Source organism: Schistocerca cancellata, chromosome 9 (genome assembly GCF_023864275.1).
Source record: "Schistocerca cancellata isolate TAMUIC-IGC-003103 chromosome 9, iqSchCanc2.1, whole genome shotgun sequence".
Classification (NCBI taxonomy): domain Eukaryota; kingdom Metazoa; phylum Arthropoda; class Insecta; order Orthoptera; family Acrididae; genus Schistocerca; species Schistocerca cancellata.
In genome coordinates, this window is record NC_064634.1 from 287,545,121 (window position 1) to 287,568,918 (window position 23,798).

Sequence of the window (23,798 nt, forward strand, 5' to 3'; positions counted from 1 at the left end):
GTGCTGCTAGAACATGTGCCTTTACAAGTACGACACAACATGTGGTCCATGCACGATGGAACTCCTGCACATTTCAGTCAAAGTGTTTGTACGCTTCTCAACAACAGATTCGGTGACCGATGGATTGGTAGAGGCGGACCAATTCCATGGCCTCCACGGTCTCCTGACCTCAACCCTCTTGACTTTCGTGTATGGGGGCATTTGAAAGCTCTTGTCTACGCAACCCTGGTACCAAATGTAGAGACTCTTTGTGCTCATATTGTGGATGGCTGTGACACAATACGTCATTCTCCAGGGCTGCATCAGCGCATCAGGGATTCCATGCGACGGAGGGTGGATGCATGTATCCTCACTAACGGAGGACATTTTGAACATTTCCTGTAACAAAGTGTTTGAAGTCATGCTGGTACGTTCTGTTGCTGTGTGTTTCCATTCCATGATTATTGTGATTTGAAGAGAAGTAATAAAATGAGCTCTAACATGGAAAGTAAGCGTTTCCGGACACATGTCCACATAACATATTTTCTTTCTTCGTGTGTGAGGAATGTTTCCTGAAAGTTTGGCTGTACCTTTTTGTAACACCCTGTATATCTACATAGACACTCTGTAAGCCGGTGCATGGTGAAGGGTGCAAACAGAGTGAGGGAAAAACAACAGTCTGTACGCCTCAGTATGAGCCCAATTTCTCATATCTTGTCTTCAGGGTCCTTGCATGCGATGTATTTGGTGGCAATAGAATCATTCAGTGGTCAGCTTCTCTGAATTTTCTCAATAGTGTTTCTCAAAAACATGCCGCCCTCTCACCAGGGGTTCCCATTTGAGTTCCCAAAGCGTCTCTGTAACACTTACATGTTGTTTGAACCTACCGGTAACAAATCTGGCAGCCCACCTCTGAACTGCTGCGATGTCTTCCTTCAATCTGACCTGGTACAGACTCGAAACACTCAAGCATTACTCAAGAATAGATCGCACTAGTGTCCTATATACGTAATTATTTGCAGGTGAACCACTCTTTTCTAAAATTCTCCCGATAAACCAAAGTTGACCATTTGCCTTCCCTACCAGTTTTCACATGCTCGTTCCACCTAATATTGCTTTGCAATGTCATGCCCAGATATTTAAGCAACTTGACTGTGTCAAGTAGGACACTAGTAATACTGTATCAGAGCATTGCAGGTTGTTCTTCCTCCTCATCCGCATTAACTTATATTTTTCCACATTTACGGCTAGCTACCATTCATCACACCAATTGGAAATTTTGTCTAAGTCGTCTTGTACTTTCTATCTTCTTCAGAAATTAGATTACTACAATGTTTTTAATGTTTGAGGGTATTTTGTTTATCTCGTATATCTTATACACCTGTTGGAATGGTTCTACATCTACATGAATGTTCAGCAACTCTCTGTGAAGCACATGGCACGTTTCTTCAGCACCTTGTGACACTCTTCCATGGTTAAACAAACTTGTGACCAACAAAATTCTCTCGGGCTTCCAGCCACATTACATGGTTCAAAATCAACGAGCTTTGGGCCGAGTGTTCCTTAGCCACTGTCAAGAGGTGACAGCCGAAGGATTGCTGTTGCCATCCTTGTATGGTCGCACTACCTTCAGTGACATCACAGGTGCTCGATCCAGTGCCACATATGGTAAAGTTTTCATGAACCAAACAATGGAAAATCCAGGATGGAATGTAACAATATTTTTATTACACATTTGCAGTGCTCAGTTCAGCCTTCAAATGGCCAGGTTCCAAGTAGTGCTTAACTGGAGGCCCCCATCTTTATTGAGGATGTTTTCAGAAATTTTTCTGCCAAAAACTATTAGTCTACAAAATATCAGATGTCTTAGCAAATGCAATACAGAGTATGTTTTCTAGAATATCTTCCACTAGTGTTCATTTCTCAGGATACCTGAGGCAAAAACACCTCTCATGTTCTTCATGGCACAGTTCAATAGTACATACAGTCTGTCTGACATAAAACTGTTCACACCCACACAGTATCTTATATACTCCTGGTGTTTTTAGATGATTTTGTGTGGATAATTATATGTTGGGAAGAATATACTTACTACTGAACAATGCCATCTAGAAAACGAGATGTTTTTGCTCATGGTATCCTGAGACATCAGTAGTAGTGGAACATGCTGAAGAAAACAGGCATTGTATTGCATTTGCCGAGACATCTGTTAATACACAGACTAATAGTTTATGGGACAGCATCATAAAAAAAGTGACTGAGATAAAAATTCCTGATAACATCATTAATAAAGATGGTGGCCTGCAGCTAAGCACAGCTTGGAACATGGCCATCAGAAGGTAGAAATGGGGGCGGCACGTGTGAAACAACATTACCATGTATAGCTTTGGAGCAAACACCAGTGATGTCACTGAAGGTAGCGTGGCTGTGTAAGGGTGACATTAGCAACTGTTCAACAGTCACCACTTCACAGTGGTCGAGGAGTGCTTGACCAAATGCTCGTGGATTTCAAACCATTTGATGCGGTTCAAAGCCCAAGTGAATTTTATCATTATATATCACTGTGAAACTACGTATTTGTATAACCTGTGACTATTTGTACTGCACTTCAGCGTATAGGTTCAATATTGTCTTTTAGTCCTACTTGGTAAGGGACTCATCTACTTGAGCAATGTTCTAAGATGGGTGGCACAAGTCACTTGTAAGCAATCTCTTATGTAGAATGGCTGCAATTCCCTAATATTCTATCATCAAACTGAAGTCTGCCACCTGCTTTACCCATGTCAGAGCCTATGTGATAGTTCCATTTCACAACCATACAAACTGTTACATAAAGCTATATGAACGAGTTGACTGTTTCCAGCTGTGACTCACTGACACTGCAGTCAGAAGATAAAACTTTTTTTTCCATTTTATGAAGTGTGCAATTTTACATTTTTTAACATACAGGCTATGTTTGCTATCTTTTTTTTCATTTTAGGAAGTGTACAATTTTACATTTTTGAACATACGGTTTGCAATCTTTGTCCCACTTTGTTCAGATCTGATTAAATATTTATGTAACTTTTTTCACAATAAGTTATTACAGATAACTACATCTCTGACTAATGTTTAAGGTTGCCGTTAATTTTGTCTGCCAGGTCATGGTCGTTATTATACAACATGAACAGCAAGGGTCCCAACTAACATCCCTGGGGCACACCCAAAGTTACTTCTACCTCTGTTACTGACTCTTCATGCTACACTACTGGCCATTAAAATTGCTACAGCACGAAGATGACGTGCTACAGATGTGAAATTTAACCAACAGGGAAGAAGATGCTGTGATATGCAAATGATTAGCTTTTCAGAGCATTCACACAAGGTTGGCACTGGTGGCGACACCTACAACATGCTGACATGAGGAAAGTTTCCAACCAATTTCTCATACACAAACAGCAGTTGACCGGCATTGCCTGGTGAAATGTTGTTGTGATGCCTTGTGTAAGGAGGAGAAATGGGTACCATCACGTTACCGACTTTGATAAAGGTCGGATTGTAGCCTAGCGCGATTGCGGTTTATCGTATTGGGACGTTGCTTCTTGTGTCGGCTGAGATCCAATGACTGGTAGCAGAATATGGAATTGGTGGGTTCAGGAGGGTAATACGAACGCCGTGCTGGATCCCAACGACCTCGTATCACTAGCAGTTGAGATGACAGGCATCTTATCCGCATTGCTGTAACGGATCGTGCACCCACGTCTTGATCCCTGGGTCAACAGATGGGGACATTTTCAAGACAACAACCATCTGCACGAACAGTTCGACAACGTTTGGAGCAGCATGGACTATTAGCTTGGCGACCATGGCTGCGGTTACTCTTGACGCTGCATCACAGACATCACAGACAGGAGTGCCTGCGATGGTGTACTCAACAACAAACCTGGGTGCATGAATGGCAAAACGTCATTTTTTGTGGATGAATCCAGGTTCTGTTTACAGCATCATGATGGTCGCATCTGTGTTTGGTGACATTCGTCATCGCCATACTGGCGTATCACCCGTTATGATGGTATGGGGTGCCATTGGTTACACGTCTCGGTCACCTCTTGTTCCCATTGACAGCACTTTGAACAGTGGACGAAATATTTCAGATGTGTTACGACCCGTGGCTCTACCCTTCATTCGATCCCTGTAAAACCCTACATTTCAGCAGGATAATGCATGACCGCATGTTGCAGGTCCTGTACGGACCTTTCTGGATACAGAAAATGTTCGATTGCTGCCCTGTCCAGCACATTCTCCAGATCTCTCACCAATTGAAAAGTATGGTCAATAGTGGCCGAGCAACTGGCTCATCACAATACGCCAGTCACTACTCTTGATGAACTGTGGTATCGTGTTGAAGCTGCATGGGCAGCTGTACCTGTACACGCCATCCAAGCTCTGTTTGACTCAAAGCCCAGGTGTATCAAGGCCGTTATTATGGACAGAGGTAGTTGTTCTGGGTACTGATTTCTCGGGATCTACGCACCCAAATTGCGTGAAAATGTAATCACACGTCAGTTCTAGTATAATATATTTGTCCAATGAATACTCGTTTATCATCTGCATTTCTTCTTGGTGTAGCAATTTTAATGGCCTGTAGTGTAGATAACATGCTTTGTTCTACATACCGAAAAGTCCTGAATCCAGACAAAAATACCAGTTGATATGCCATACAACTGTACTTTTGATAATAAGCGAAGATGTGATACTGAGTCAAATGCTTTTTTGGAAATTGAGACTTGCTGCATCTACCTCTTCATCTTGCTCGAAAGGTTTCAGAATGCCATGGGTGATACGTATGAGATGGATTTCAAGAGATCAATATTACTGGAATCCATGCTGTTTGGCATGGAGGAGGCCATTCTGTTAGACATACCTTATAACGTCTGAGATCTGAATAAGTTCCAAGATTATATGACAAATAGTTGTCTGATATCATTTTGATTAGTTTAGATTAGATTTAGTTTTTGTTCCATAGACCCAAGAATCAGATGATTCTCATGGCTGTGGAACATGTCAGAAAGCATAACATAAAAAACATAGAATGTTTGAATGTAATACTCACTTCCCTGGTCATTTCTCAGGAGACTGTCCAGAAGGAGACTGTCAAGATATGTGAATGCATTACAGTAAAATGGAACTTCTACTATTTACAAAATTAATGCACTGTCAGAATGAAACATAGTTATGCACTTTTAATAACTTTATCATACACAAAGTATGTAATCTTGACTGTTGTGACCAAGTGCTGTCAAAACTGAAAACTAACAGACATTTTTACTTAAGCTGTTATAACATTCCCTGTTAAGATCCATCTAGAGAGTAGAAGGAGTTGTCTACCAAAAAGTCTTTCAAATTCTGACTAAACTGTGCTTTATCTGAAACCAAGTTTTTAATGGTTGCTGGCAATTTATTGAAAATGTGTGTTCCTGAGTACTGGACCCCTTTTCGGACCAGGTAAGTGACTTCAGGTCTTTATGTACATTGATCTTATTCCTCGTATTGATACTATGTATTGAGCTATTAGTTGGAAACAGAGACATATTATTTGCAACAAATTTCATTAAGGAATAAATATACTGAGAAGCCAAGGTTAGAATACCAAATTCCTTGTCTTTGCACTATAAAAACTTTTGCTCAGTTTGACGAGTTATCCCAAAATATGATCCCATATGACACAATAGAATTAAAGTAAGAAAAGTATGCAAATCTTTTTATATTTCTAACTCCCACATCAGAAATCAGTGGTATTGCAAATACAGAATTGTTTAGGAGCCTCAGCAGTTCTATGACATGCACTCCCCCAACTGAAATAATTATTGAGGTGTAATCTCTTCCTGTAGACGGGTGTGACCTGTTTTTCCTTTCAACTACTGGCCATGATTTTCTGTTTGGGAGATCAACTGTAGATTGTGGTTAAAAGAGAGGCCAACTCAGCCACAAGTTCAGTATAGAATCCAACAGGGATTCCATTGCACTCTGGAATTTTGTTGAGTTTTAGTAACTTCAGCTGCTTCTCAAAACCACTGACACTAATATTTATATCAATCAATTTCACATTGGTGAGAGAATTAAATTTGGGCAACAGACCTGGATTTTCATTTGTAAATGAAAATTTTAAAATAGAGTTCAGCATTACTGCTTTTGCTTTACTAAAGTCAATTTCAGTAATTTTGTCACAGTTGGCTCTCCCAAGGACCTCAGTAATTTTGAGGGAATGTGCTGTACTCTAGCAGCCTTGTTCCAACTTAGATCTTCCATTCTGTCAAATTCTTCTCACAGTATCATATCTCCCAACTCATCTCCGTTTCTTTAGTATTGTCTTGACATTCAAGGGAAACGAGGCTAAGACTTGGAAGGATGAAGGACTAATGTTCTTTAATTGGTTACATTTTCTGTTTTCGTTTGTAACTGTTTTCACTGTGCTATTACAATTCCGGCTTACGTGACACTGTAAATTATAAGATTCAGTGTCATATTACAGCATGTCCATGTAGACCTGTGTCACCCATAGTAATGGTCTACTGTTCTACTGCACTAGCCAGTGTAAGTGTGAGTTTTAGGAATGTAAGCACATGATGAAGTGCTTCTCTTTCTCCAGCTCAGAAACAAAACATACACACTGTTAGAATTACATTATTTGCAGACAGATATTGTATACTTCCCTGCCTCCCACCTGCAAGTTAACAGCATCTATCCAGTCACTTGCTGCCCTCTCTGGTGTAGCAATAGAAGATAGGCCCTAGTTAACTGAAAGCTGAAGTTTTAATTTTCATGTTTAAAAGCCATTCATGCAAGATGATCGCACAGACAAAGCCTACCACCATTTGACCATTGCACAGACTCCCATATGGAGAACATAAAAATGGGCATCACTGGCATAGGCAAGCAACTAAAAGGGTTAAAAACCAATAAGTCACCATGTTCAGATGGAATCACAATTTGGTTTTACAGACAGTACTCTACAGCATTGGCCCTTACTTAGCTTGAATTTATCGCAGATCTCTCACGCAGCACAAATTCCCAGAGACTGAAAAAAAAAAAAAAGCAACTAACTCCTGGATATAAGAAAGGTAAAAGAATGGCCCCGCAAAATTAGACCCATATCCTTAACATCCATATGCTGCAGTATTATTGAACATTGTCTAAGTCTAAATACAATAACTTTGCTCAACACAATAAGGCTTCTGTGCACAAATCGGCACACATTTAGAAAGTATCACTCACGCCGAACTCAGCTATCCTTTTCTCATGACATCCTGCAAACCATGAATGAAGGGCAATAGTTAAACTCTATATTCATAGATAAAAGGAAAGTGTTTGACATTATGCCCCACTGCAGGCTTTTAATGAAGATCCAAGCAAATGCAATTGCTTTCCAGCTATGTGAGTCGCTCAAAGACTTCTTTAGTAACAGAACCCAATATTTTGTCCTTCACAGCTTGTGTTCATCAGGGACAAGGATGCTGTTAGGAGTCCCCAAGGAAGTGTGTAGGAAATAACAGTCTGATGGATAGTGTGAGTAGCAGTTTACTGATAACTTAGATACAATTTTTATTTGATGTGTTGAGTACAGAAAAATGAAAGTTATTGCAGATTGGTAGGAAAAGCAATCCTGTAATGGTGTGCTGCTTAAACAATCATGTCGACTAAATATCTAGGTGCAACACAGCAAAGTGATATGAAATGGAATGAGGATGTAAGGATGATTGTAGGGAAGGCTTCAGTTTATTAGGAGACACTTAGAATGGTGTAGCTCACCTACAAAGGATATCACTTATGCAACCCACTCTTGGGTACTGCTTGAATGTTTGTGATCCCCACCAGGTAGGATTAAAGGCAGACATTGAAGTAGTTCAGAGGTGTACAGCTAGATTTGTTACCAATAGTTTCAATCAACATGTGGGGGTAAAATCTATTTGTATCGCCCCAACCAAGCACACTTTCACCAAAGGAGTTTTGTAGAAATTCACGTAGACCTTGAACAGTAATTACTCACCTGGAACATGAACTGGTCCTATTTTCGGCATTGCTTGTAGCTCTGACTCCTCTGTCATTGTTGAGGCATTCTGCATGATCTTGACTGGCCAAACTCCAGTCGCTGGAGCTGCCACAAATGTTCGCCCTGCAGGTTGAAATGTCAAAAGTGTTGTTGGTGCCCCACTTGTTACTGCCCCTGGGTATGGAATGTTGATTGCTGCAAGAGCTCCTCTATCACCCAGTTGTTGCTGCATTACAGTCGGGATTTCCCCCATATTCACAAGTGCAGTACCACCGTTGCTGTATTTCTGTGATGGCAACAGATGCTCTGAGTGGTTGGACTCAGAACACATTCCTGGTGGTTGCTGAATGTTCGCTGCAACTGCAGGCATTGACTCAACTGGTGTACTAGAACTCCCTCCATATGACAAACTTGATCCGTTTGTAGGATGAATAAAAACAGGCTCAACTTGAGGGCTGGAGACGTGCATGGCTGCATTGCAGTGGAGCTGTTCAGTCTCGAGTTTGGGTTGCTGCTGTATCACAGGCTGTGTAGTAAAACTTGAAATACTCATTTCGAAATGTGTGGAATAGATGATGGTTAAAAATCGTAGAATTTGTTAGTTGGTCACAAGAAATAGAATGCGCAAAAACGTTAATTTTAATAAAATTTTTGAAGATGGGAAACTCGTACACCAGTTCACATTGGTCTTGCGAAAGCTTATGTTTTCTGTTAGAGCTTCTAATGTGATCTTTTTTCGTTTGCTATACATTCAAGAACAAAGACTGATCCAGTTCTCGAATATATGTATTTTTAAGCTTAACATTCATTTCGATAATATTTATTGAAAAATATAGGTATGACTCCGCTTCTATTGCTGGTGAAAGTAGAACCTCTACCCTGTAACTTCTTAGAATAAATCACACACTTCGCAAGTTTGTAAACACTTTCCACAATAAACACAGCATTTCCGATAGCGTATTGTTTCTTTTTGCAATGGCGGATTATCCATGGTTACCAATAGGATAGCATGTACAATTCGTCTTCAAAAATTCTTTTTAGAAAATATACACTGTCGATTAAATATACAGTCAGTTTGTATTTGAATAAATATTTTCTGCATAATTTACTGTGAGCTATGTTTATTTCAATAGAGAAGTTTCTTGTAACTTGTTTCTGTGATGTATGCTCAGTGGCTGCATGTTACCTAGTCTGTGTGCGTTCCGAGATTTTAAAAACCGAATTGGACAGCCACCAGGAACTGTGAATGAATTGTAAAGTTATGAAGTATAACATTAGCCCACGTATGGAGCATTTGCGAAGGAAGAATCGGTACTTACTGCAGCAATTAGAAACAAATTCGGAATTGCTAGAAAAACGAATAAAAGCTCTTCGCCAGGAAGCAAGGTTCGGGAAAGATAGTTTTTAGTTTTTCTGTTTTAATGTAATTGTGTCATTAACTTTGATCAACGATTTACAATAATTTTGATCTGTGTAATGTCTATGCCGTTGTTATTGTATCGTTTAAAAAAACACTTATTTTCTCTTCGGCAACTCCTTTTAAAAGCACTCCCAGAAAACGCTTTGTGAATCCAGTAGAAGAGGAGTATACTTTCTTCACGATTAACTTGAGATCTTATCGTCCTTTTCAGTAGCGCCATGTCCTTTCGGCGACGGAATTTTGAAAAGTAGCAGTATAATTTTACTGAAGAGCCAACAGGAGTTGCTTTCACAAATTTCATTAGATACACTATATGATTGTACTTACGACAATAAGCGTTGGTGAGATACTGAGTCAAATGCTTTTTGGAAATCAAGAAACACCACATCTACCTGGTTGTCTTGATCCAAAGTTTTCAGTACGTCATGTGAAAAGAGTGCAAGTTGGGTTTCACATGATCGATGTTTACGAAAACCATGCTGGTTGGCATTTAGGAGATCATTCTGTTAAAAACATTTGAGCTCAGAATTATGTTCTAATATTCTACAGTGTCAAGGATATTGGACAGTAGTTTTGTGGATCAGTTGTGATCTGTTCCTTTTTCAAAGGACTGGGCATGGGTTTTTGTTGGAGGGATCTATGATAGATTATAGTGAGAAGAGGAGATAACTCAGTCACAAATTCAGTATAGAATATGACAGGGATTCCATCAGGGCAGTTCTCCTAGTATTTTCTTTGTAAAGGAACATTTGAAAATCATAACAAAGATTTTGAGTGGGGATGTGTACCACTCTTGGCCAGCTGTAGGATCGCATTTATATCTTCGAACCAAATCTTAACCTTGAGCTAACAGTCTGTACTAGAAACTGGTTTTGGCCTCATTTAAATAATGGAGGTGCACATATTGTCAAAATGCAGACAGTTTATACTTTTCCCCCTCATCTAGGGTTCTCATTGGTGTTATGTACTGCAGAGTGATGGTATTATTACACGTGCTTCCATTTTAGTTAAGATGGCAAATCCTATCCAGTCTGGGGCATTACTCTGTAGAGTTTAGTGATGCACCAGCTACCACTAAACTCCATAAGAATCTCAACATCTACATCTATATGTACATAGATACTCCGCAAGCCACCATACAGTTCATGGTGGACGGTACAGCGAAGAACGACTGTGTATATGCATCCATATGAGCCCTAATTTCTCATATCTTTGCGATTCTTATGCACTATACATGTTGATGGCAGTAGAATCATTGGTAGTCAACTTCAAAAGTCCATTCTCTAAATTTTCTCAGTAGTGTTTCTCGAAAAGAACGTCATCTTCCACCCAGGGATTCCCATTTGAGCTCCCGAAGCATCTCCATTACACTTACATGTTGTTCAAACCTACTGGTAACAAATCTAGCAGCCTGCCTCTGAATTCCTTTGATCTCTTCCCTCAATCCTATGCGGCACATATCCCAAAAACTTGAACTGATCGCACCAGCATCCTGTATGTGGTCACCTTTACAGGTGAACCACTCTTTCTTAAGTTTCTCATAATAAACTGAAGTTAACCATTCACCTTCCCTATCACAGTTCTCACATGCCCGTTCCACCTCATATCACTTTGCAATGTTATGCCCAGATATTTAAATGACTTGACTTATTCAAGCAGGACACTAGTAATACTGTATCCGAACATTACAGATATGTTCTTCCTACTCATCCACATTAATTTACATTTTTCCACATTTAGGGCTAGCTGCCATTCATCACACCAAGTCGTCTTGTATCTTCCTACAGTCACTCAACCTTGACACCTTACCACACACAATAGCATCACCAGCAAATAACCACAGATTGCTGCCCACTCTGTTCACCAAATCATTTTTGTGTATAGAGAACAACACCTTCTGTGGGGCACTCCTGATGGTTCCCTTGTCTCTGATGAACTCTCGCTGTTGAGGCCAGCGTACTGGGTTCTATCACCTAAGAAGTCTTCGAACCACCCACATATCTGTGAACTTGTTCCATATGCTCATACCTTCGTTAACAACCTGCAATTGGACATCGTGTCAAGTGCTTTCTGGAAATCTAGAAATATGGAATCTCCCTGTTGCCATTCATCCATAGTTCTCAGTATGTCCTGTGAGAAAAGGGCAAGCTGAGTTTTGCATGACCAATACCTTCTAAAACCATGCTGATTCATGGGCATAAGCTTCTCAGTCTCAAGAAAGTTTATTATATTCAAACTGGGCATATGTTCAAAGATTCTACAGCAAACAGAATTTAGGGACACTGATCTGTAATTTTATGAGTCTGTTCGTTTACTCTTCTGGCATATTGGAGTTACATGCCCTTTTTTCCATTTGCTCATGACTTTATTCTGGTGGAGATTTACTATAAATGCAAGCTAGGTAAGGGCCATGCCATAGAGTACTTTTTGTGAAATTGAACTGGGATTCCATCCGGACCTGGTGATTTATTTGCTTTCAAATCTTTCAGCTATTTCTCTGTACCAGGTATGCTTATTAGTATGTTGTCTGTACGAGTGTCTGTCCGATTGTCAAATGATGGTATGTTTGTACGATTCTCCTGTGTGAATGATTTCTTGACTGTCGAATTTAAAACGTTTGGCTTTTGTTTTAATATCTTCAACTCCCACATCATACTGGTCAACAAGGGACTGAAGCCTGACCTGCTTAGTGATTTTACATAAGACCAGAGTTTTCTTGGGTTCTTCGCCAGATCTTTTGCTAAGATGTGACGGTGGTAGTTTTTGTACACTCGTGCATAGATCTTTACACAGACAGATAATCTCTAGTAACCTTCACTTTTTGTCATTTGTGTGTTCCCAACAGCCTCTGTTTCTTCAGTATCTGCCAAATTTCATTATTAAACCATGGTGGGTCTTTTCCATCCTTTATGTGCTTACATAACTCTCCAGACCATAATTTACAATCTGCTTAAACTTTGCCCATAGCTCCTCTTCATCCATCTTACTGTAACTAAGTGGTGCCAGTTCACTGTCTGAGATGCTAATAACTGCTTATCTGCTGTATGTAGCAGACACTCTATTCTAGCCTTCTTGATTAATTTATTAACTTTAACAATCATAGTTGCCATACCAGCATCATGATCACTAATCTGTTTCTATACTAACATTGTCGACAAGGTCCAGCCTATATGTAGCTACATGGTCTAAGATATTTCCATTGTGTGTGGGCTGCTGAGCTAGCTGCTCAAGACAATGTCCAGAAAATGTGTTGAAAAGTATTTTACACATATGTCTGTCAGTACCCCTGTGATGAATCTATAGACATTCCAGTCTGTACTTGGCAAGTTAAAGTCGCCTCCAACTAATATGTCATGACCTTGGTATTTAAGTGCTACTGACTGTAGACTTTCTTTGAATGACTTTAGAACTGTCACAGCAGAATCGGGTGGCCAGTAAAAACATTCAACAATTAATATGGTTTCGGCTACACCTGTCATATGTGACCATATGACTTCACTTAACTTCAACCTCAATAGAGACAATATTTTTGCCAACTGCAATGAACGCTCCCCCTCATATGGCCTCTAATGTCTTTCCAATATATGTTCCATTACTTGTTAAATACCTCAGAGCTTTCCACTTTCGGTTTCAGCTATCTCTTGGTTCCAAGAATAAATTGAGTGTGAGAACTTTCCAGGAGGGCATTAAATTCAGGAACTTTATTATGAATACTTCAACAGTTTACTGATAAAATTGTGACAATCCAAGTCTCTTTATTCTGATCACTGTTTGTCTTACCCTGCTGCATATCCACTGGTGAGTGTTCATCAGAGCACCTCATACTACTGCTTAGCCTCAAAAACCTTCATGTGCACTCCACAGGTACTCTGCTTCTTTTGTGTAGTGCACATGGTGATCTATCTGGGGGAATCCTACAAATCACCACACAATAACGCATGTCTAGAAATCTGCAGCCAAGACTGTCACAGAGTTGACAAAGTTTTTGGTTGAGACTCTCCACTTTCTCCAAACAAAAGGACCGTGATCAACTCTGGGAACGATGGTACAAATTGCAAGCATGCCTCGCACAAGGCCAGCAGTCTTCACCACCTCTGCCAGTTGCCTATACAAACTGATAATCACCTCAGAACCAATGTGAAAGGCTTCGCTGGTGCCAACATGAGCCACAACATGCAGATGACTGTACCCTGCATGTCCAATAATAACAGACAAGGCCGCCTCCACATCTTGGATGAGGCCCTCTGGCAGACCTACTGAGTGGATGTTGGCTTTCTGTCGAGGCCTGAACACTATCCCCCTAAGGGCCTTCAGAACATGTCTAGCATTGGAGTTCCCAGCTCCATGTCACTTGTAAACCCCTCCCCCTGTGTGCCTGCTTGGAAACTGCTGAAGGAGCAGCCACCTGTCCACTTACAGGTGAATGGTGAATGGGTGAGGCCAGGTGGCCAGTCTCCACATTGGCCCTCTGCCTCGAGTGCTACACACTCTGTTGTGAGGGCAGATAAACCGCATCAGGTTCACTAGGAGGTGCCTCGGAAGCAGAGCCCATGTGCAAAACAAATAATATCTGAGGCATCCCATGCGAAGCGCCAGATTCTTCGGCACTGCTGCACCCTGAGGCAGCAGCCTGAGGGTGACTGACCATAGCCAAAAGTGCCTTCAGCTGTTTGCGAATTGTGGCCAGCGTCTCCTGCATATGTACACAGCATGCACACATTCTAGCCATCCTAACAAGAGTAACTGCAGTAGTGAACTATGGAAGCAGACAATTCTAGATAAGCAACTTGCTACCCTCCTGATTTGTCACCAGTGGATGCTGATGCATTAATGAGCTACATACCTGGCAGTTCAGTAACTATTGCACTACGGACTGAATGAATTTACACTTATAAAAACACAATATTAAACTCCTTGAACAGAAAAACACGCGTAACATTTAATAAATATACTATGAGGAAAACATAGAAAAAGATAAAAACTCAACTTGCTGCTCTGTAGTTGTGCTCATATTCATATATCGACCGAGAGCTGAAGCCTGACTGGTACAGAGATTAATTTTTCACTGGGACCTAGTATTGCAAACAGATGGGAGGCAAGGGATCCACTTCACACATGTATATTGAGGCAACCAGATAACAAGGTAGACACTGCTACATTCATCCTCACTTTTGAGAGGGATTCACTTATGGATAAGGTCAGAATTATGTATTGCTGCTGCAGTGTGAAGCAGTATTTCCCATCCCTGATGCCATGTTTTAAATGGCAGTGTTTTGGTTCTATGCAATCCTGGTGTACATACAATCTGATTTTTAGAGATTGTGGCCAGCCACTTCATGAAAATTAACGATGTGCACTTCCACCTCTCTTTGTAAATTTCAGGAACAGACACCCTTCCTGATTCCCGAAATGTGCTAAACTACTCAAGCAAAGCAAAATCCAGGAATTGAAGGTCACAGATATTTTCCCATATTTTGAAACTTGGAAAAATATGATCATTTGTAAACAGTGATAATGATATGATTTCCCTCTCTCCCTCCCCCCCTCCCCCCTTCCAATATCAACATCTGGTAGTTGCACAGATAAAATCATTCATGGGGGTGATAGGCCCTCCCCTCTCGTTCCTGTGGTACAATCTTTGGGAACCACTTCCCTTCACCAGACAGACAAGCAGCTTCCTCATCTGATGTATACCAATGATAAAGCTCCCTCTTGGGAACACTCTCAGAGGAAATGCGCAAATCAGAGCCCAGCATCAGCCAGTGGTTGAAGGAGCAGTGGGCTATGAGACTCAGAGCTGCCAACTCTTCTTCCATTCCTACAGCCCTCACAGGAATCTTGACTGCAAAAGATTGTGAAAGAGAAGAAGAAATCTCCAGAGAAGGCTTATATGGAGGTTATAGATATCTCCACATTGTCAGTCTTGGAACCAATTTTCATTGATGCATTTCCATCCCACCAGTGACTGACATTGATCCTGGGGCATGACCTGTCCTCCTGATCCCTCCACACCTAACCAGGACACCCTCAGCATGATAACCCAATGAAACTGCAATAGATATTACTGTCACCTGCCGGAACAACAAATAATTTTGTCTTGTGTTATAATTTGTGTTGCTTTCCAAAAACACACTTAACTGCCAAACATTCAAGGTTACTGCACGATCTGTCTGAATTGTACTGGCCCTGAGAGAGTATGTGGGGGTGTCTGTACCTCAGTTCACACAGATGGCATCAGCGAGTTGATTCCCCTCCATACCTCATTGGAAGCATGTGAGTGCAAAAGATCATCAGCGATCACAATTTCTAATATTTATTTGCCTATAGGCAGGGTATTTATTGCCTTGCATGACCATCTTGACTCAACACCTTTTCCGCTTTTCACCTACTTGAGAATTTCAAAGTGCAAACTCCTTTTCAAGAAGCACCAATTTGTCTGCCACAGGCTTTCTGATTTACCAGCTTCTTTCAAATCTTGATATGTCTCTCTCCAATGACAGAACTGCTACCCAGCTCAGTGCCACCCGTGACACTTTCTCAGCTATCCACCAAGGGGTTAATTCTTAAAAACCCACCCCTATGGGTTAAATTGTGTTTTTATGGGTTTTTGTAATTTTTTCAGTGTGACAGTTAAGTAGTTAGATTTAAATTTATATGATTAGTTTATTCATAATGCTACTCAATTCTTGCATTTAATTACTTTATTCTAAATATGTAGAAATTGCAACAGAGCATTTTGAAGAAAGCCTGGCTAATGTTAGCAAAACCGTTCATAATACTATAATTTATGATGCCACTCATCTGTTCTGACAGTTATCAGAATTTTGTAGAGTCCTTGACCTCCTTCAGACAGACAGCACAAATTTTGCATAAGTTGTCAAACTATGGAATTATGTTGTAGAAAGTCCTGATACGGGACCTACAAGAACATAATAAAAACACAAAAGGAACGATCATTAGAACCCTTTCACTACCTTACTAATGTTAGACTGAAGATTCAGAGGGAGAAGATTAACTGCTGGAAAAGAAGAAAGTGCAAAAAACTGGCTCATACAGAGTGGACTGCAAGCTTTATGTCTTTAAGGATTGTTGATTCTGGTTATTTTCCTGCCGCTATATTTTCTGATGCAATTGTAATGCAGTTATATCCAAACACATGGTGAAAGTTAATGGAGCTGAAAATAACAAAAAAGGAAACTTATCCAGCAGGATTTATTACTTTTGTGAAAAGCCTCATTTCTTGCCCTGCCAGTACTGCATCAACTGAGGGAGCAGACTTAGATAGTGTAGATCTATAAATTTCTGTTTGCTTCCAAAAAGGTCAAAATTGTAGTTTACAGTCAGTAAGAGCCTACATTAAGTTAAAGCTTTTTTCTGGATGTTAAATGTCATTTAATTGTCTTTATTATATTGTAATAAAAGTTCAAACACAATATTAATTAAATTTTTATCATTAAATGTAATTGGGTTTTACTGAGTTTTTTTCCCATCAGTTTAAATTACAACCATTGTGCTATCAGCTTTACAGTTGCTTCCCCTATCTTGTGGCTTCACAACTATAGTACTACAAAATGATCTCTGTCAGTGACCACTTTCTGGAGATCCTGTCACTTCCATTTCACTGCCTGACAGACCAGTTAACGCTTTGGGCTCTTCACAGACCCGATGATGGTTATATACCTCTATTGTCAACTTCACCCCTTCTCTGTCCGATGGCATCTGTGGGGAAAGGTGTGGGAGACCCATCACTGATACTGTAGTTCTCTTTTGTATGGGCATCCACTGCTGCCGGCTCATGCCATAGTGGACCAAAGATATTGCAACAGCTATTTAGGATTGTTGAAGGCCCCTGCAATGTCTCAAGTACAATCCTTCTTGTACCACCCTCATCACTTCTAAATGGCTTCACTCTAAGGCTCGCAATATAATTACACACAGTGAGAAGGAATTCTGGAAGTGTTAAGGCAGCTCCTTGAAAACATACGCCTCGTCATCTCAAGTGTTGGATAAGCTCCGTGACCTTATGAGTCACCAAAGATCAAAACTGTTCTGGATACCTTCGTTCAGAGTTGTGTTTGTACCAAATTGTCGGTTTTTGTGGAACACCTTCCAACTTTTGTTAGTGTCCTCTTCTTATCTTGCTATCTCTCAAGTGCATAAATGACAAAGACATCTCCATATCCTTCAATCCCTGCTATGCCAAATTATATAATGAACCTTCCACGAACAGGAAACTCCTTCAGGCTCTTGACTCATCGCGATTCGGCCTCAGGCTCTGATTTGGTTCATAATCAGATGATTCAATGTCTGACTGCTACTCATAGACTGCATCTCTTCAGGGTCTTCAGCCACATTTGGGTAGGAGGTGTTTTCCGTTTACAGTTAGGGGATAGTGTCATTGTCTCAATCCTTAGCCACACAAGCCCAGTGACTATTGACAGCTACCAGTTATTGGAAACAGCAACCCTATAGGCTCCTTCTTAAACACCAGCACAGCATTGCAATCTTTTTTTTTTTTTCCTACATAAGGCACACTTCACCACTTGGTGTCATAACATTTTACTTCCTCTCCGTGACTGGAACTTTTGAGGCTCCCTATGGATTTTTGTCAGTTTTCATTCCACCAGCAGATCCACCCCCTGCTGACTACTAGCCCACTGCAGCCTGCCATGAGTGGGCTAGCCTGCAAACCCACTGCAGTCTGTCAGCCCATCATGACACAGAGCTGGCCCGGCCACCCTGTAGCTTGCTGGCCTTGACCAGATACAGTCCGCAACATTCAGCCCCGTGTGCCATGTTTGCAACTGCACTGCAGCACTCATCTCATTGTATATTGAAGAGTCAGAAAAGTTTCATATAACCTACCCAAACATCTAGGATAAACTAAAGTTGCAAGAGCCATTTTGCTATAGTGTAAGAAGTACCTGTATTCTCATATTTTCATACGAGAGATTTAATGATTTAAAATAAAAAAATATATCAATTGAAAACACAACTATCACAGAATACATCATGTAGGTAACAGTCTTAAGAAGCAGGAAGCTTTTGTTTGTTGTAAGCTCTCTATATCAGATTCAGACTGAAAATTCAAATAAAGAAATAAAAATAAATAATATTTATTCATCCTGTACTGTACTTAAATTTTTGGTGAGAACCGTACCAAATAATTGTGACCACTAAAACTGACAATGGCCTGGAGAGCAGTGTGCTGATTACATGCCCCTCTATATCTGCAATCCAGTGACTTCTGTTGGCTGAGGATGATATGCCAGTCGGTCAGTACCACTGAGCCTGCTTCAGACACCTATTCGGATGGAAATAGTGTTTAAGTATAATGTCATTCACTTTTTAAGCACTTATTGTGTTATATCCTAGCCAGTAATGCCAACCGAGCCCGCTGCCAAAAGGTTGGCAGCATCAAAGTCCGGACGCCGTCCGCATAAGCAGCGCCAGCGATACAGGAAATCGCCGCAATTCTGCGCGCGCCACCGCTGGCTTCTGGCTTCTTAAGCGCTGGAGTCGCGAGCGCTAGGACAGTTCTGTATTCGCCGCTCAGTTGTATACTCACCACCGATTTGTGTACTTGCTAGTCAGTTGTGTGTTCATCGCAGCAGAGTAGTTGTTTGTCGTCAGCCGACGCTGACCTAGCCGCTCCGACTCGAACTAGACAGATTTCTGTACACACGGAGTTCACTACTGTGTTTCTGTATCTTCGTTAATAAAGATAAGTACCGACTTTTATTTAATCAGAGTGTTTGGGTTTTCATCTTTCTGTTCACTGTTCCAGTGGATCGGTCGGCCCGCTATTAAAAGTGTGGCGGTGACTTCGTAAGCCGTTTCTACAGCGAAGTGTTTGTCACTACGAACGCCGCCACAAAATATTGTACATCACTTAAATATCTAGGCATAATATTGCAGAGATATTAAATGCGATGAGCATGTAAGGATTGTAGTAGAAAAGTGAATGATCAACTTCAGTTTATTGGGAAAATTTTAGGAAAATGTGGTTGATCTCTAAAGGAGATCACGTATAGCACATAAGTGCAACTCATTCTTGACTGTGGCTCAAAAGTTCAGGATCCTGACCAGGTTGGATTAAAAGAAGACATTGAAGCAATTCAAAGGCAAGCTGCTAGATTTGTTACCTGTAGTTTCAATCAACATGCAGATATTTCAGAGCTGCTTCAGGAACTGAAATTGGAACCCCCTCGAGGGCGGACATTCTTTTTTAGGAACACTATTGAGCAAATATAGAGAACCAGCATTTGAAGCTGACTACAGAATGATTCTGCAACCACCTATGTACATTTTTGTTAAGGACCATAAAGACAAGATCAGAGAAATTATGGTGTCATATAGACAATTACGTTCCCTGCACTCTGTTTGAGAGTGAACAGGAAAGGAAATGACTAGTAGTGGTGCAAGGAACCCTCTGCCATGTACCATATGAGGTGTGTTCAAAAAGAAACCAAACTTCTGCTGAATCAGCTTTATTGCTTATTGTACAACATTTTAAGCACTGTCCCCTTTAAAATAGTCCCCTCTACTGGCAGTAAACCGTTCCCGTCATTTCATCCTGTATTGGAACGCCTTCTGGAACACATTTTGTGGGACGGTGTTCAGGATTCACATCACATTGTCCTGTATCTCCTCTGTGCTTTGGAAGGAGGTTCTGCTTACCAAACAGCACAGTGGACATAGCCCTTTAACACGTGGCTTCCTCCTCCGGCGGGAGGATCCACCACTGTGCTGTGCCACTTTCAGTTCAGCATATTGTGGCAACATGTGTCTTATATACTGATATTAGGGCAGCACTCAGTCTTGCTGGAGATCTGCCCACCATCCTCGCAGATACCGTGGGGTGTATTTTTCCCTCTTCTCCTGCTGATGTATATTTTGTAGGGTTTGTGGTTGGCCTTATACCAGCACTAGCAGGAAGTTGCGTCCCTGGCCGATATAAGTGGGCAATATTTTGCCGACCCTAACACATCATCAGATGAAAGTAGTATTACCTTTATCCTCTCTTCTCAGAGTAGCTGTTTGGTGGTCTGGATCCTTCCGTGCCACCTCACTGTCGATCCAACTGCAGTGAAGATTCCTGGAATGCTTCTGTAAGTTCTCTCTGCTGCACTACTAAATAAATAGCCACACTTGTCACAAACAGGTGTATATTTTGCCCAATTCTATTTCTTTTAACAACACAATAAACTATTGCTACGGTAATACCACTCTTGAGTACATTCCAAAACGTCCATACATGTGTACTTTAGGACCTGAGAGAGCAACCCAGATAAAAAACTACTGCTGTTCAATTGTTCATTACGCACTTGTTGGTGTTTAGTTTATGTAGTAACACGGTTCACGTTTTCCGCCGCACTTCACATAGCGTAGACCAGGAACTGTCTCCTAGGCCTGCCCGATGTGAACTGCCTGGGCACGGCCCATGCTGCCTGAGTTGTTGTTGTTCTGCTGGCAGAGGTCGCGGCCGAATTCTCGCGTGCCCTCTGGTGGACAGGACTCTACTTGTGGCAACTACCGTCTGTGACGCGCCGTGCCGACGTGCGCCTCCCGTGATCTTTCTGGTGGCTACTGCACTCCTCCAACTTCAGGGGGTGAAGCCACTGTGATCCACTGCGTCGGAAGGTGGAGTGTCGTGCAGGAGCGATGACCTCCACGTCCATCGGAAGGCTGGAGTTGAGGGGATCTGCCAACCCTCGAGCTGGAGCCTTCGAACATGGCTGGAAGTGACCCACACGAAGAGGCCCCCGTCGTCCCACCAACGGAGCCCGGGACAGAACGGGAGACAGCCGTCGAACTCCGGATCCTGGTCCACCTCGAGAGGGGCAAGACCCAGTGGCGGGGATGATGGGGAAGGGACGACCACAGGTGAACCAACCTCCTGAGAAACCGGGCCTGCGAGGGGGCCGGCTCTCGCTGGGCCATCTCTAACAATGGTGATGCCGATGCTGGAGCTACTGGAGGCTGCCAAGGCTGAGAACCATCACAGTGTGACAGAGTCACAGGGGGGAGGGGAGGTAGCGTCCCCTGAGAAACCAACACGGGTGCCGGTAATGGGGAAGCCGGTGCCCGAGGGGTCGGAGGTTGGGTGCCCAAATGTGGACGTAGCTGATTTTGGTGACGACGTACCTCCCGGTCCCCCGCCTGTAAGGTATAGAGCCGGTGGCCATTGCGGTGCAGGACCACCGCCAGTATCCAACGTGGATTGCGACCAAACTCACGTGCCCAGACCGACATACCCGGTGGAAAGCCGAGTACTCCGTTTTGCAAAGACTGGCGAGGACCAGGCCGGAGGAAGTGCAGCAGAGTCCTAGGTTGGCACCTATGGAGGAGCTCTGCGGGGCTGCGTTCTCCCATTGGTGTGGTCCGGTATGCCGTCAGGAAAAACGTCAACGCCTCCTCCGCAGGAAATTCGTGCACATAACTTTTCATCTGTGTCTTACAATGTGAGCATCATGCGCTTGGCTTCCCCATTCGATTGTGGATGAAAGGGGGGAGAGCAACCGAAGTGCCTACAAAAATCCTGGAAGGTCTGTGAAATAAATTGAGGTCCATTGTCCAAGACCAGCGTGACTGGCAGACCTTCCACAGAAAAGATTTTTGCTAGTGCCTGGATTGCAACTTCTGAAGTGGTTGAGGAGCAGTGAACCACATATGGGAATCGGGAATAAGCATCAATGACAATGAGCCAAAAGCCATTGAGAAACGGGCCCGCAAAATTGATGTGAACACGTTCCCATGCCTGGGTTGCAGGCGACCATGAAGAGAATGCTGACCTGGGAGATGCCTGTTGGCTCGCACACTGGGAACAGGCGGCCACCAAGTGCTCAATTTCTCGGTCAATACCGGGCCAGTACACATGTCTGCAAGCCAAGGTTTTAGTACGGGAAACACCCCAGTGCCCCGCATGTAATAACATGACTTCCCTTCGCAAACTTGCAGGAACAACCATGCGAGGAGCTGTATCATCGGTAGCCAGAAGGAGAACTCCTTCCAAGATGGAGAGGCGGTCTCGTAGAACAAAATAATTACGAAGAGGGTTCGAGGCCCGGCCTGGAGGTCGGGATGACCACCCCTGTTGAATGAGGCGAACTACTTGCCGGAGACCCAGGTCAGCTGCCGTTTCCTTGGCGACTCTAGAACTAGTGATCGGGAAGCCATCAACCGCTTGGCGGGACGCGACATCCAAATGAAAACACATAATCTCCTCTCGATCAAACTTAGGATCCGGGCCCACCGGAAGACGGGAAAGAGCATCTGCGTTGGCATGCTGTCCGGTAGGGCGAAAATGAATGTCAAACTGGTACTTAGAGAGGAACAAGGCCCAGCGCTGTACTCTGTGGGCCACCCTATCCGGGATCTGAGAGGCGGGGACAAATAACGATATTAACGGCTTATGGTCAGTGAATAACTGAAACTTCGTGCCATACAAGAAAGGGTGAAACTTGGTAACAGCGTAGACAATGGCCAAAGCCTCTTTTTCCACCTGGGAGTAATGGGCTTGTGCTGGACTAAGAGTTTTCGACGCAAATGCCAGTGGCTGCTCGGAACCAACCACGTTGAGATGGGCCAGGACCGCCCCCACCCCATACTGCAAAGCATCTGTAGCCAGGACCAACAGCTTATGGGGGTCAGAAGTAGCCAAACAAGGCGCTGACGTGAGGAGGCCTTCAATGAGGTGAACGCTCGCTCACATGCAGGCGACCAATCAAAAGGAACACCCTTGCGTAGAAGGCAGTACAGGGGGCAGGCTATGGTGGAAGCCCTGGGAATGAACTGGTGGTAATAGGCAATCTTGCCTAAAAAAGCTTGTAACTCCTTCAGCGAAGCAGGCCGCGGAAGGTCAACGATACCTTGGACCAAACTTCCAAGCGGCCAGACGCCGTGCCGAGAGATGGTGTAGCCCACATACTCAATGGACAGTTGGAAGAAGTTTGACTTACGCAGGTTGCAATGCAAGCCCATGGACCTGAATTTGAGAAAGAGGGTGCGAAGGTTGTGCAAGTGTTCCTTCGTGCTGCGGCCTGTGACAATTATGTCGTCCAGGTAATTAATACAATGAGGGATTGACGACGTGACGTGCTCAAGATAATGCTGGAATATCGCCAGGGCACTGGATATTCCGAAGGCCAACTGCTGGTATTGGAATAGGCCAAACGGGGTGTTGACGACCGCCAGCTGTTTGGAGTCCTCATCATGGGGTATCTGATGATAAGCCTCCGAAGATTGATTTTCGAAAAATATTGGCCTCCCGCCACGGCGGAGAACAATTCATCAGCACGAGGCAAAGGATAGGTGTCCACCACCAATTGAGAATTAATGGTGGCCTTGAAATCGCCACAAAGACGTAAT

The 23,798-nt window shown here is 42.6% G+C and overlaps 2 protein-coding genes across 2 annotated transcripts in view; one reads left to right on the top strand and one right to left on the bottom strand.

The window, feature by feature from the left end:
* Nucleotides 1-8,767, bottom strand: part of LOC126101359 (gastrula zinc finger protein XlCGF48.2-like) — an 86,512-nt gene extending 77,745 nt beyond the window's left edge. The window contains exon 1 of the mRNA XM_049912027.1: nt 8,006-8,767. Within this exon, the coding sequence (XP_049767984.1) occupies nt 8,006-8,561 (556 nt within the window). The 5' untranslated portion in view covers nt 8,562-8,767. The remainder of the gene's footprint in view (nt 1-8,005) is intronic.
* Nucleotides 8,768-9,195: 428 nt separating this feature from the next.
* Nucleotides 9,196-23,798, top strand: part of LOC126101155 (uncharacterized) — a 102,649-nt gene continuing 88,046 nt past the window's right edge. The window contains exon 1 of the mRNA XM_049911848.1: nt 9,196-9,394. Within this exon, the coding sequence (XP_049767805.1) occupies nt 9,255-9,394 (140 nt within the window). The 5' untranslated portion in view covers nt 9,196-9,254. The remainder of the gene's footprint in view (nt 9,395-23,798) is intronic.